The sequence below is a fragment of the Nipponia nippon genome, unplaced genomic scaffold (assembly GCF_047370975.1).
Source record: "Nipponia nippon isolate SJK-2023a ecotype South Korea unplaced genomic scaffold, ASM4737097v1 scaffold_6, whole genome shotgun sequence".
Taxonomy (NCBI): domain Eukaryota; kingdom Metazoa; phylum Chordata; class Aves; order Pelecaniformes; family Threskiornithidae; genus Nipponia; species Nipponia nippon.
This window is the reverse complement of record NW_028262380.1, coordinates 47,644,524-47,659,121: the sequence shown is the minus strand read 5'-3', so window position 1 is coordinate 47,659,121 and position 14,598 is coordinate 47,644,524. Positions and strand designations below refer to the sequence as shown.

The 14,598-nt window shown below is 38.7% G+C and overlaps 1 protein-coding gene across 2 annotated transcripts in view; it reads left to right on the top strand.

Moving 5' to 3' along the window:
* The window catches only part of TDO2 (tryptophan 2,3-dioxygenase), a 44,367-nt gene that overhangs the window by 17,908 nt on the left and 11,861 nt on the right, over positions 1–14,598 (top strand). The window contains exons 1-3 of one of the 2 annotated variants that reach the window (XM_009474754.2): positions 13,539–13,724; positions 13,990–14,049; positions 14,421–14,526. In XM_009474754.2, the coding sequence (XP_009473029.1) occupies positions 14,015–14,049; positions 14,421–14,526 (141 nt within the window). In that variant the 5' untranslated portion in view covers positions 13,539–13,724; positions 13,990–14,014. Of the gene's footprint in view, positions 1–13,538; positions 13,725–13,989; positions 14,050–14,420; positions 14,527–14,598 lie in introns of those variants that run through there. The other variant, XM_087736858.1, reaches the window with a different exon arrangement.

Here is a 14,598-nt window from a genome sequence, read left to right as displayed (position 1 = left end):
GTGTTTAACATCAATTGAATGCTTCCCTAATTCCATTTTTTAATCAAAAAATAGATTTAATAGTGTGGCATGCGTGGTAGGAAGAGAATATACCCTTTATAAGACTGATTTACGTGAGGCTACTACAGTTGGGCAAAGGAACAAAGGGATGTAAGAGTCATCTGCCAAAGCTATCGTGACCACATCAGCACTCTGGGATGTTGCTTTGGTCTCTGCACAGCCTCTGAACTGTGATAATGAAATCCCAGATGGTGCTGAATTTCAAAATATTTCTGAAGGGAAAGAATTTTCTTTATATTGTTCTTTAAGGATCTATGTAAGAACTTTGATCAATACTGATATAATTTACTGTGACCCCTTTTTATCATCCATCAGTTTTCTGCTGGATAACTGTTCAAAAGTTTCTCTCCTAGCTCTAGTGACTATTGGATCCCATTGCAAAGCTGTTCAGCCATATGCGCTTTTGTACATCGCACTGGAATGCAGTGGATTTCTGGTTTTGCTGTAGGCTTCTCTCTCACCAGTGCGTGTGCAGTGGGACAAGCACTCTGTGTGTTCCCGAATAACAGCAAAGTACATTCCTGGTATCTGCTGCCTATAGACTCCAACAAGAGACCACAAGCAGGTCAGACCCTTTTCTCCAGGGAAAGTGCTGTGTGTGTCTATTTCTCCTATACATGCTGTGCTAGTAAGAGAATGATAGCATATCCCTACATAATGGGGGTCGGTCTCTTCTCCCTAGTAACAAGCGATAGGATGAGAGGAAACGACCTCAAGCTGCGCCAGGGGAAGTTTAGGTTGGATATTAGGAAAAACTTCATCACCGAAAGGTAGTCAGGCATTGGAACAGGCTGCTCAGGGAAGTGGTTGAGTCCCCATCCCTGGAGGTATTTAAAAGACAGGTAGATGAGGTCCTTGAGAACATGGTTTAGTGGTGGACTTGGCAGTGATAGGTTAACAGTTGGACTCGATGATCTTAAGGGTCTTTTCCAACCTTAATGATTCTATGATTCTATAAAAGTCCATTGCTATCAAAAACCACTAGTTAGCTTAATCAGCAGAAGGGTAACTTAGAATCTATGCAAATATGTAACTAAACTGTATTTCAGCTCTTGTGCATAGCTACTACAGTAAGTATACATGATGTTTTATCTGATTGTGAAAGTTTTGCTATTAATGCATAAGATTATCTAATATCATACTGCTTCTTTCATTACTGTCTTTCACCAGAGGAATTAGCACTATTAGGTGAGTGTCTTTAAGAATACTTACTCTACTTTCAAATTTCATTAGAAAATGCTATAATTAAAAAAAAATAGAAAGAAAGAAATAAGATTTTTAACTACTCTATGTAGGGTCAAGCAGTAAATTTCTAGTATGAAATTTCTCATGTGTTGAATTGGAAAATAGTATGAAATGTGTAAATTGGGACTAGCAATTTATTTGGGAATTTGGTCTGTTTATGAGGAATAGGTACGTTCCAGTGATATATAATTAATAATAGAATGGTTATTTCAGGTCTCGGATAATGAATAGTAAAATAATACACCACAATAATGGGTGGGTGTGAGATTATAACTGATTAACCCTTCATCCTATGCTGTGCAAAACTTAGGCTGTGTGTATCGGGACTAAGGTTGTGTAAGTAACACAGCTGAACTTGCTGTAAGTGAGTTAGAGTATCCAAGCTGCTGCTAGATACACAGTAAGGTCTTGCAAGACCTTAGACATATTAGACAATAAGGTCTTGAGAGCGCTATGTTCTTTTAGTGGCAATACAAAGTACATTTAATGTAGGCACTACAATAAAAAATACTTTTGTCGAAGATGTGAATAAAACCAATATTTATAGAAGATCCAAAGAGTAGAGGATGGATAAGTAAAAAAGCAAGGAGGTAACTAAATGAGAGGAATCCAGGTCCAGGAGCAAACCGCATGTTTGGAGTCAAATATCGAACATGCATGTAAGAACTAGTAAGGTAGCTCATACCTTTGGGATGGGCTGCAGATGCTTTGCCTCAGGAAACACTGATTACTGGAGAAGCCCCGAGAACCATCATGGTTAGTCAGATAAATCTGATTTTCCAGTCAATGTTGTTAAAGAAGAAATTACTTCCCTGCATGTATAACCAGGGATACACGGCCAGGGACATACTATTATGAGCTTATATAAAAACCTCAGAAATTCACAGTATCTTTAATGTTAACACTGTAAATTGAATTTAAAGGGTTTTTTTTAACTTCAGTCAGTAGGTAATTGATCACAATCTATAACTACTTGTATAGGAAACCGATAGATAATAATAATAGGCTCTTTGATCTAGTGAGGAAAAAGATGTAACAGGACCCAGTGGGAAGAACTGGAAGCTAAGCTCTTGCATAGCAGAAATAAGGTAGAACATTTTTATTTTTGTATTCCCAATGTTTAATTGTGATTGGATTTTCATTAATGAATGCATTAAAAAAAATGGCTTTTTAAAAGATAGCTTATCTTCAGCCAGAGCTCTTACCTGGAAGGAGGTATTTCAGGAAAATTATCTGTGGCCCCTGTGCAAGGGTTAGTTAGTCTAGATAGATTTGTGATTTCCTCGTTGTCTTAATCTAAAAATCATTAAAGTGTGGTATCATTCAGAGAAGTAATTGCCTAGTTAAAACTGTGTTAGCTTTATTCTAAATACATAAAGTACTAATAGCTAGAGACTTTTCCTCACTTCTTAAGCATACAATTTTTTTTGTACAAGATTTTTTCCCCCTCTCCTTTCTTCTTTGTATTTTGAAAATGTACACTACCGCTATTTTTGGACAAGGTTACAAGAGAAAGGAGACAGATTTTCTCATTTTGCTTGTCAGTCCTGAGAAAAACTACCAAAATGTAACAAAACTCTTGGTAAAGCACTCTAATATGTCTAGTCACATACCTTTAGCATCTGATTGAATGAATCTCCCAAGCTGGTCCATGAGGCTGTGCTTATTTCAGTAAGGAAGGAATGGATAACAAGCTGCCTTATCACTGTGATCATTGCTAGGTAATGGCTTTTATAGAAAACTAAATGGGAGGTGATACTCGATGGCACATAACACTGGGCAATTTACCTGCCAGGGTTGCTATGTTTTGCCTTTAAATAACATGGTCTGCAATGTAAAAGAGAAGATTATTTTTATGACAGGATCAGATGTGCATATTTATATACATTTCAAGTACATATTATACTAATAGTACAAGTGCAGGCTTGTCTTTTGTGTTGTATCACCTTGCAAATTTCTTTTGTATTTTTTCCTTTTATTTTAGAAAGACCAATTATCTTCACTAAGATACTGTGCTGTTCCGAACTGAATAGATTCTCTTTAAGTTGATAAGGAGCGCTTCCTGCTCTGGAGGGCAATAAATGTCTGCCACTAGGTTCCCACCAGCAGCAGGATGCAGTTCATCCATACTTTGAACAGCAGTCTTCATAACCAGCTCCAGATTTCATGTTCTTGTGGGTGTTAGCAGAAATGAGCTGTTATTCCTGAGAACTGACCCTGTGGGTGAGGATGGAAACGCATGCGGAGTCAATCATTCCATTAACTCCTTATGAAAAAGGACAGAGACTGCTTTTGTGTTAGATGTGCGGTATGATCTTGTTTGAAATTTGTTTCAAGGAAAGAACTAAGCATCTAATAAAAAGCAATAAGAAATACTAGAAAATTCAAATCTGGGATGTGCTTGATTAATGCTTTAGGAAATAATAATAATAAAAAACCCCTTCACATTCCCTCTCTGATCTGCAGGGGATGGGAATGGCTGCTGCTTCTTTCTTTCGCTCTCTTAGTAGTGGTCCAGTTGATTACCCACAGTGTTCTTGGGTTATCAGGTGTATTAGCTTGGTCCCTCAGTGCCTCACTGTCCAGTTGTTTGCCGACTGTTTTCTGGCTGTGTTGTTCAAGCTATGAGCTGCAAGGTAAAGCGCTGAACTCCATTTAGACATTCCTGTGTGGCAAGCAGGAGATTTCTGTACTCAGCTTCTTGGAAATCCTGGCTCTGTTTGTCACTTTTGCATCACCGATGAGGCTCTCTGCTCAGGAAAGCTTTGCACAGCACTTGCGTTCACTCAAGCAGTGAAGTGCTTAACAGTAAACTGTTTTTCAACATCTGTATGTAACTCAGCCACATCTAATGCACTGCCGAGCAGTTATTTGCAGATCCATTGAGTCCTATTAGTGCAAACCAGTCTAATTCATGGAACTCAGACAATACTTCTTGCTTGAGTTGCCTGAGTTCTTAAAGCAAATTATGTCGGTCCTTTATACTGCTCTGTGCATGCGATTAAGAAGTACAAACTGTAAGTTGCTCTCTACACAGCAAATACAATTCATCATACTGTTTTGTTGGGTTTTTTTTAAATTCTGTGAGTTGATGTCTTACAAAGAGTCTTTGTGCTTATATAATACTTCAGACGAACATGGCTTGTGTTCTCTGGTTGTGTTTTACAAAATAAATTAATTTTTAAAGTTTTCTTTCTTTTATGGTTGTTTTACTTAATTCTTAAGCAAACACTAGGGGGCGAAGACCAACCATCTTGTATTTGTTCATCTTTCCCAAATGGCTTGCACAAATAGCTTTCAGATTATAAATTGGTCACAGGGAGCTTGGTTTGTCCGCTCAGTCCTTGCAGCGTGTATCTGGTTATCTAAACAGCATGTTCCCTGATACTTAATGCGGTAAAGGTTAGGAAAACCAACCGATGACAGAGATGGTCACGACTTTTTGTATTCATACATATTGTAAATTTTGTACTTAAAATGTTATTTGAAGTCAGTCCTCAGTGCTGTTCAGTTCTTCTCTTATGGTGCTAAATTTAAAAAAAAGCTGCATCCAGCATAACATAGCTATTTGCTGAGACAAATAGATAATGTTTTTCTGATAAAGTTATTTCTTTATACCCTAGTTGCAGCAAAATGTCTTGTAGGAATTCTTATGGGCTGCTGAGAGAAAATACATACATACAAACACTCAAATATGTATTTGGTGCATATTTAGCTTTCATTAGACATCTTTTTTTTTCCCAGAAAATGTCAAAGTGTTTCCTTCCAACTTCTGTCTCATTGTATGAGGCTCTGTAAGTGCTTTATCGACATTAATGCTTCTTATAATGTTTTGCTTTGCTCTCTTTTTTAATAGAAGCATCTCAAATATTATCTCTTTTTAAGACAGAGCAAGTAATGCATTTGCTAATATAGCAGACTGCAAATACTTATACTCAATTCATACAAAAAATATTAGCAAAAAACCAAAAAACAGAGCAGAAAAAAAGGAAGTGGCCACCATCCGGACTGTTATAATGCATTGTCATTGCTATTTCATGGCAAATGCTGGGATGTGTGGAAAATGGTAACCAATTGTATATGTGAGGATCTGTATTGCTCCTTCCTTCAAAGCAGGTACGCCAGTGGATTCAGCAATGGAGGCGGGGGGCTGCAGAAGGAGGAGTTCAAAGCGAGTTTGAGGACTCATTGGGTCTGTTTCTGCATCGAGGCAGAATCAGCTATGACTGGAGAAATTATAAGCTCTCATCAATATTTTCTACTGCTCTACAGATACTAGAAAATTCTTTATTTTTTGTTTTCTGATGTCTGTGTTATCTTGCCATAATTTAAACTGGTTACTCCTTTTCCCATTCCCTTGTATATGGAAAATTGGTTATTACTCTTCCCTTTGAAGGAAAGGTATTTATCACTTTCCCCCCACAATCTTCTCTTAGTTATACAGATCAAGTCTAATTCTATCCATCTCTCTTAATGGGCCATCATATTTAGAACAGACAAAATTCTACGGAAAAAATATATCAACTGCAACAAGCTACTGTATATATGCAGAATGCGCTTTATCCTGTCACTTAGCAGATTGCCAGCTGCTACCACTGCATTTTATGAGGTATACAGTTAGAAATCAAGAATAAAGTGTTTTGTTCCCTATAACTCTGCAGCCTGTTCCACCACCACACCCCTTGGTTATTGGAAGTATTTGCCCTCAGACAAAAAGTTGTTTGTTTGGGGTTTTTTGTTTGGTTGTTTTTTTGTTTGTTTTTTTTAAATGATAACATTTCCTTCTCATTTCTGTCACAGTGTTAACTGCTTCACTGATGACTGTAAGCAGAAGCATGTAGTTAAGCAGCACTGCCAGCTTTGTGGCATGCAATGGCATGTGCTATCTTTGGCTGCACTGCCTTTGAGAGCTTTTGAGATCTTTGGGACAGGGACTTCTTTGCAGAGTCCTTTGCAAACAAAAGAGCTGGGCTGAGGTACACCTCAAGCTTCTACACTGCTAAAGAGTAAAGCGAAAGCAGGCTGACTAAGCCTGGGACTGAAGAGGGAAAGAACTCACAATCCCTTGCAAGGGAGGGTTAAGTCAATGTGACATTCCTGTATCCTTTATCTCCTCCTGGCAGTTGTGTTTTCAAGCTATCTGTGCTGTCTCATCTCAGAGATTGCAAGTGCTTTTGCTACACTTTCCACCTGCATTTCTGTAGCAGATACAGGGATCCTTACTTCTGTCACCCATTCTCTTGTGTATCTTTGCTACAGCCTGAGAAGCTCATGTGATTGTGTTTTTTGTACTCCCGACACGTTCAGCTTTCTTCTTTTCTGCTCCCTCCGGACCACTGCCTAGATGTTCTGTACAGTCTGATCAGGAACACGACGTGCTGCAGCAAAGACAAAGCTTTCCAGTGGCATCTGACAAAACACAATTACATGCAGTGCTTTTTACAAAAAGAATCTAAGAGTCCAAATGCAACTGAACTATCAATCAGCCACAGACAGTGTTTTCAGAAAATTCAGTCCAAAAGGGATGTTAGTTATTCTTATGGAGAGAACAGTAAGCCTATGATTTTCTACATCAAACATTCGTTGTTCTTGCCATTCTCTTCCGAGACCTTTCCAAGTGGTCTTCATCTTTCTTGAAGAGTGATGCCCAAGACATAATAAAACAGACAAATTCCTCCTGATGCTGGATAGAAAGGAGGGTTTCCATGCTGTGTAGAAAGTTTCAATTTACAATTTCCAGTACAAAATTTGCTCTTTTCACAGTTTTGCCTTTTGTTGCTTAATGTGTTATTTTTGAATAACAAACAGAAACACCCAGATAATTTCCAAAGAATTTCTTATTTGCTAGTTTGGTTATCACAGCTGAAGGATCAAAAGTACTGCTCTTTGCATCACTGAAGTTGCACATTATTTATTTCAGTGCATTAAGATAATTTTGAATTCTAGCCCCCATCTGCCAGCATGCTATTATACCTTCCAGGCTGTTCCCATTTGTCAGTTTAAGGAGTATACAACCTGTTGTGTCATCCAAGCCATTAATGATAATACCGAATAGCATCAGATTAGCAAATTGTTATCAGCGTTTGTCCTGAACCAGCCCTTTGCACTCGCTAGCCAACTGTACCATGGAGTAAACTGCAGCACATGTTGAGCCATGTGGAGGCATGGGAGTAGCTTATAGCTCCAGATTTTTACTTCACTGTACCTGACTGGTAACCAGGATTCAGGTGTTCAGGAGGGGAAAAAACAACAGCCTTCCTATACTAAGGAACTGCACCTTGCAGTGTGTGGCTGCAAGGCATTAAAAGAGGATGGGTTTGCCTTGAGACAACTCTGTGGCATGTATTCAAGATATGTTGTTTTTCCTAAGTTTATAGTTTTGGCTGATAGTGATACATTTCGTTGATGAAAGGAGGAAGTTTTGGCAATAACAGTGAAAGAACATTTTCTCCATACTTGGGAAATAATTATCAGTCAGAACATGAGGAAGATAAATTGCTCCTCTGGGACAATTCAGAGAACAGGCAGCTTCACCGTTGGAGTACAGCTCACAGACAACCTGTGAAAGCACAATCAGCATGAGTGCTGTATATTTAGAAAATACAGGTGTAGGAGGAACTGGTGGTAATCTAAGAAGAGTTCCTTTTTAAGCACAGCTTGGGGCAGGAGATTCGTTACCAGAATTAACAGGGTCAGATACTGTGCAATGTGAATGAAATTCTGCTGCATTCTGTTGAGCCACAAATGATAGATAGCAGGGCGGGACTGTGCTGGGATGCGTTAAACTTAAATGGAAGTTAAAGGTATGCGGAGAAGTGATGACATAGTTCTTTGTGTTTAAGAACAAATACAATATTTAAAAAAAAAATAAAATCCTTGCAGCACTATCTCTTCTCTTTGTTTGTAGTTTGCAAGACTTTGAGCTCTGTTCCTCCCCCAGGTACAAATGTCTGATTGGATTATTAATATTGCATCAACTTTAAGCTTGTTTGTTTTAGCCTTGAGTCACTAAATTTTATTTTTCTTAAAACCAACTGTTAATTTCAAATGCTAGTGAAGTAGCAAGTCCAGTTTCGAAAACCACAAAGCACTCATTTGAGCAGAAGACATGTTTTGGTGCCAAATTTCTCTTCTCTTCACCTTCCTTTTATGTGTCTTTATTCACCTATCTGTCTCTTGTTATATTATGAAATTGGCGGGTAAGTGATTTTTGTTCAGTGCTTGTGTAGCAGCCAGCACGGTGAGGTTCTGGCTTAGGCTACTGGGTGCTTCACCTGTGCAGTTTGAGTTGTACCTTGTCAACCAAAACCTACTAGTAGCTGCCGTACTGCATTTCACTATTATAGCTGTGGGTTTGTTGTCCAAGAGAGAAATTCTTTCATCACTGTAATTTTATGGAACTAACAATGCTCGCATCTATACATCGAAAAGACCTTTGTCTTTTGAATGCTTCATCTCAAAAAGGTCACAACAGTATCTGCACAAGTGCAGAAAAGGGTGACTGGGACTATAAAGGCATAGTACAGTTATTTCTCATAAGCCATGACTTAGTACCAAATGGAAATTAAAATTACTTGATTACTTGGCAGGAAGTTTGAAACTAGCACTCTTTCACACGATATGCACTTCAGTTACGGAACTCATTGCTGCAGGCTGTGGATTCCAGAAGAAGTGTTATCAAATGCAAGGACACGGGTATCTTAGGAAGTCCTGGACTATCAACATTGGAAAGTTAGGTGGATATACCGGGGAAATTATCTAACTGTAAGCATGCTTTTTAGTTTTTTGTTTCAAATGTTTGATTGTTTGTTTTGTTCTAATAGCTCTTCCCAAGACATCTGCTACTTTCTAGTAGAAACTCTTCAGCATGGCGTGGATCTTTTGGATCTTTTATCCAACTCACTGCAGCCACTGTTACGTAGGTAGAAGCCACCTGTGCTGGATAACTCCTAGTCTGTAATTCTGGGACGACAGTGTTGGGACGCTTCAAGCGTCACTTGTTTGTAGCCAGAAGGTCTCCGAGATCTTGTTCAAGTTAATGAACATTGGAAAAACAAATTGATCTGTGATGACTTTGTAATCAGAATAAGAGTTTGAGCAGAAGAATGGGTGACACTGTCCAAATCATTTGTGTGTGCATTTTTTCTTCTTCATGAGTGATTTCATGTAGGATAATTTGAGATTTGGCTTGGGTGAACAGGTCACTTCTAATATAGTAGGAGAGAAGACTCTTTTTGGATTCATGACAATACATAGGAGGTCATTCTTACCTGTCTTCATCAAACTAATGTTTCAGACATAGAGCTCCACACAATAAGAACATGCAGACTCTTGGCTCCAGCTCTATCTACAAAATATGCTACAGACCACCTCTGGCTTACATCAAACCTCTCCTTGGCCAGGCTAGAGGGAGGCTCCCTTTTTGCCCATATGAATCACTTCTCTCAGTCCAAGTCAGTTCAGTTTTTCTCTGCTCTGCAACCCTGTTGCAGCTGAGATGAGCAAAGCTAGCCCAGCCACCCCATGTCCACCTGAGGAAGGGGAGGTAAACGGAAAGGGGATGAGGGTGGATTAAGAAGGGTGCTTAACAATTCCCATGCTTGGTCATGAAGGCCACGACAGTTCGTTTGAAGGCCACAAAGTGCAATTCTGGGAAGCTGTCAAGTTTTTCCTGCCATGTTTCACTGTTTATCTTGTATTCAGCCCAGTCACGAAACAGAACGTTCTCACTGTCTGCTGAAGGTTAGAGTCCTCTGATATGTTTCTGGGATGAACAGAAGTCTTTCTGTCTGACTTTCATACTTTAAAAGTAAACAAACAAATAACTAAATAAAAGCTCAAGGGCACACACACACGCTTGGTTTTCATAGCCTTACTCAGTCATCCACAGCACGAACAGCAAGTTGTGTGTGTGGTTACGTCTGCTTCTAAGTGGTTCTGTGTGTTCAGGGTGAAAAAGGAAAATGGTGGTGCATTTTGAGAAAAAAGTAATACCATCAATTAAAATTAAGGTTACGTTTTGCTTTCAGATATATTCACATGGAAGTCTTTTTTTCATCAAGACTCATTTATGATTATGCTAGTATAAAGAGATGGCAAAGGAGCTGTAAAATCTCTGTCAGGGCATAAAGGCCACTCAAACCACTCAAATCAAAATCAGGTCCCTACAGTGAGCCCCAGATTTGAGCAGCATGGCAGAAGCACATTTATTTCTAAGAGTGTCCGCAGCCACGCCAGAGTTTAAGGCTCTGAGCTGATCCAAACCTGAGGGCTCTTCTAAGCTGTGCTATCATATACGCGGCCAACAGACAATTTCGTAATCAGGTAGTACAAGTCACTTTTTAAATCTTTTTTTTTTTTTTTAGTACCAAGTTCATTACACACTTGTGAAGCCTTACTGAGATCAGATGAAGGCAGACAGTAAGATGAATGAATGATAGTTCTGTATTGTCTATGGTTTTATTTCAACGGGTTTTCAAGTCCTTATTAAGACCTCTCTTTTCCACTGATTTTGGATAATTTGAGGTCTGTTGTAGTCGGAATGTTGCGAGAGCAGAACTCAGCTAGCATGAGATTAAATTTCCTTAAATGAGTGGTTGCAAGGATAATATTATCCATAATATTACCCAGCTTTTCAGGAAACGGTCAGTCTATAGAGCTTGCCCTGGCTAGATATGCAACGCAGGTAGGAGCTACCAACTTTAAGTCCCATACTTGTTTTTGCTTCTGTCTATAAAACATGAATACAGTGGTCTCATTTTGCTTCCTTGTTCTTGAGGCAGGGCAGGGGAGAGGTAAGGCTTTTGCTCAAGAAGTTAACGTGAAGCCACTTCCAACATTTCTAGTTTTCAAAGTGAAACATGGACTTTTAAATTACTGCAGCATCAAATCAGACTGATTGAATTTATGCACATTTTAGATTGAACATTTCTTTCAGTTGGGGTTACCTATGAGAGAGAGAAAAGAGAGAGCAAATTATTTCTGGTTTGTGTGCAAAATCAGAGAGTTCATATACTTTGCCTGGTAAACACAGATTTGCATTTAATGCAAAGAATATAGTCTATAGTATTTGCTCTACAAAGTATATACAAAGTATAGAGTATATATTTTAGATGATAAAAACATTTTTAAACTAATTCACTAGGTAGTCTTTTTTTCTTAAACACATACTTGTTTTTTGCTTCTCATAAAAATACAAAACTTGAGCTTACCACCTTCATTCTGCATTGTGTATGGAAGTAACAGCTTACTTATTTTTAATTATCTCTGCCATGGAAAGGAATTGTTAAATTGTTGGGGCTTTTCTAGGATCTGACTGAATATTTTGATAATAGTGTTTCATGTATTGACAGCACTGCAAAAAATATTTTTGTTTCTTATTTTAAATCAAAGCATGATGTTGTACAAACATGGTTAGAGGAATGTTTTTGTGGCCCAAGCGTGGGCTTGAAACAAACTGCTTGTGTTTCTTTTGTCCAATGTCTTTGCAGTTTTCTGATGATTTGGAGAATCATATTTTTGAATCCTCTCAGGTATATCATAAGGTTCTTGGTTGCTAGTGATGGAAAGGCAGATATGGGTGATAAAGGACTTGGAGACACTTGGGAATGTTCTCTCAGCAGGGGGGTCCTGGGGATAGCCAAGCTTTCTAAATGCACCAGCACAAAAGGTTTAGCAGGAGAAAGTGAACATGGTCATCAAGCAAGAGCAATGAGGAGTGGATGCATTTCATGTGGATTGTCAAGTTTCGCAAGTGTTACTAGGCTGGTTGTTTTTAGGATGGAGGTGCTTTGGGACCAATCGGCTATGAGGTCCCTAAACAGAGATTTTGAACATGTTGGAAATACTGGAAATAACTTTCTAAATTGTTGTAGTCTGGCTGATTTATTTAATTGACTGAAGCTTGTCTGTTGCTGAATCAGAAGGGGAGTTTGTCTAGTGCCTGGTTCAGATAGTATCCTCAGCTAGATTTCGAGTGAGTTTGGTAACCCTGAACTGATTAAGGGTAGCATTACTTTCCAAATAGGGAGTTAATGTTTTGTTAAGCACAGAGTTTAAAAGGGCTCTGATACTTCAAAGTCCTTCGCCTACTGGGTAGGCAATGTAAAGGTTGCAAGTCAGAGACCATTGCTCTGGAAGTTTATTATTCTCTGTGTCGCACAGAAGAAACTAGAACTGCACAAGAAAACAGACAGTAACTTCTTTGGTGAGGTTAAGAGTTCAATATTTTTCAACTGTCCTTATTTTTACTAGGTTCACACTCTTTCTTTGCTTGTGCCATGAGAAAAGGTAACAAAGTTTGATTTCACTGTGGAGGCTCAGTCTGGATGTTTCAGGTGAAAGTGTATAGAAATGACAAGATAAACCTTCCTTGTCCATGCCTTTGAGGTCTGTGGATGTGAGAGATGGTTATATGTGTAATCAAGCTGTTTGAGTGCAAATGGGATGGTGAAAAGCAGTTTTCAGCATTTAATTTCTGATGTATATGCCAGTGCACAGTCTTCACTTTCACCTCTACTTGCCTGCATCCCGAGCAGATGTGTAGATGTATGTAGTGAGAGAATTATTTTCCTCTGTCAGGTTTTACATCATGAAGGAAGAAGCACCTTGACCTTGCTTGATGGGTTGCCTCGGTGGAGTCCTACTTTGCTTGTGGCTCAGCTTAGTTTTAAGCTAATATTTGTATAGCCTGACATAGAGCATCTGGCTGAGCAGGGCGTACATTCCATCACCCACGTGATGGGTGACTAGAACAGCCGAAACCGCTACATGGACACCACTGAGCAGAGTCAGTCTTGCAGAGAGCAGGCGGTCTGGGGTCACAGCGGCCCTGTAGCTTTGTTTGCAGTAAAACTGAGCATTAACTTTTTTTTCAGAAAAGGCTGGCAGGCAGGAAAGAAGTGCACACTAGTTACATGTTTCTTCATTGTGTGTTAAGCTGACGATTAAATAGCATTGAGTAACATTTGTCAATAAATGAGAGTGAAACTTTTGTGAGAGGAAATAAAATTAAGAAATCGTCATGAATTAAACCACTGGAAAATAGCATGAGATGTACACAATTATTTTTAGTTCTTTTACTTAATCTGCGTGCATTTTTTGAAAGTAGGTGTATTACCTGAAATCTCTTACAAGTATTATTTAGTCTCCCATAGAAATGTGTTCTCCTTCCTTTCCCTTCCCCTTTCCTTTTCCATATGTTTCATTTTTTAAACTTAAAAGTATCTTGATATCTTGGTGGAAGGGGCTGCAAGTTAAAAAGCTACTTTAACAATTCCTAATTTATTAAATATTGTCTTTTACTCACACGCAGACCTCTCATTGACTTACCCCTTACACCAGCCTTGGTCTCCAAAGAAGCAACTGGTGGAAACCTTGCAGTAAAAAGCACAAAAAGCGTGTGCCATAGGACAAAGCAAGTATGCCAACCATTCCTGTTTTGACTGATTGAAAAAAAACAAAACAAAAACAAACAAAACAAAAAAAAACTGGAAAGCCAACAACACATGAACTTATTGACGTTTGTGCTGTGATAGTTTCTGTAATTATTGAATAGCGGGGATGGGCTGAGGGCTAAGGAAGAGAATTTGGGGGCTTGGCCTAGGCGGTGAGATAAGGCAGTTACATATAAGGCTGCTGCAGCAGATTTGGGAACGCTAACGGAGTGTATTCCCTGGTGTGCAGCTCAGCAAGTTTGGATCCTGGAATCATGAACGGATGCCCCTTCAAAGGGAACAATTACTTGTGAGTCCCTCGTCCCTGTGTTTTGCTTCATAATGTCTGTTCAAATGATATAATATTAATGTAAGATATGAAAGCTCAGAGAGGAATTAATGATTATCAACAAATAGACAGCTGTAGCTATCGCTAAAGGAAAAGAGATTGTACAAGGACTTGTCCAAGCACTTGTTATTTGATGAACTAGATGTAATGCTGCCAGCTGTTACTGTGACAAGAGGTATTTCAGGCGTACTCTTTTTCTCAAAAGCCTGCTTTAGTGGTTCAGTTTCTCAAAACAAAGCATTGTTTGAATTGTAGATACATCTGTTAGCAAAAAGGCAAGTATATTCATAGTTCTTTAAATAGTTTATATATTTACTTAATTTTCTTCTTAGATTTAATTTTAACAAGCTATCTTTGGAAGATGAAAAAGATGACAAATCACAAGAAGGGATAAATAAAGCCAGCAAAGGTGGACTTGTCTATGGAGACTACCTCCAAGTAAGTTTAAGGATTTCATGTTTACTGCCCTGGTCACTCTTAAGACTTGAGCTGGGACCTGTGATTGACGCT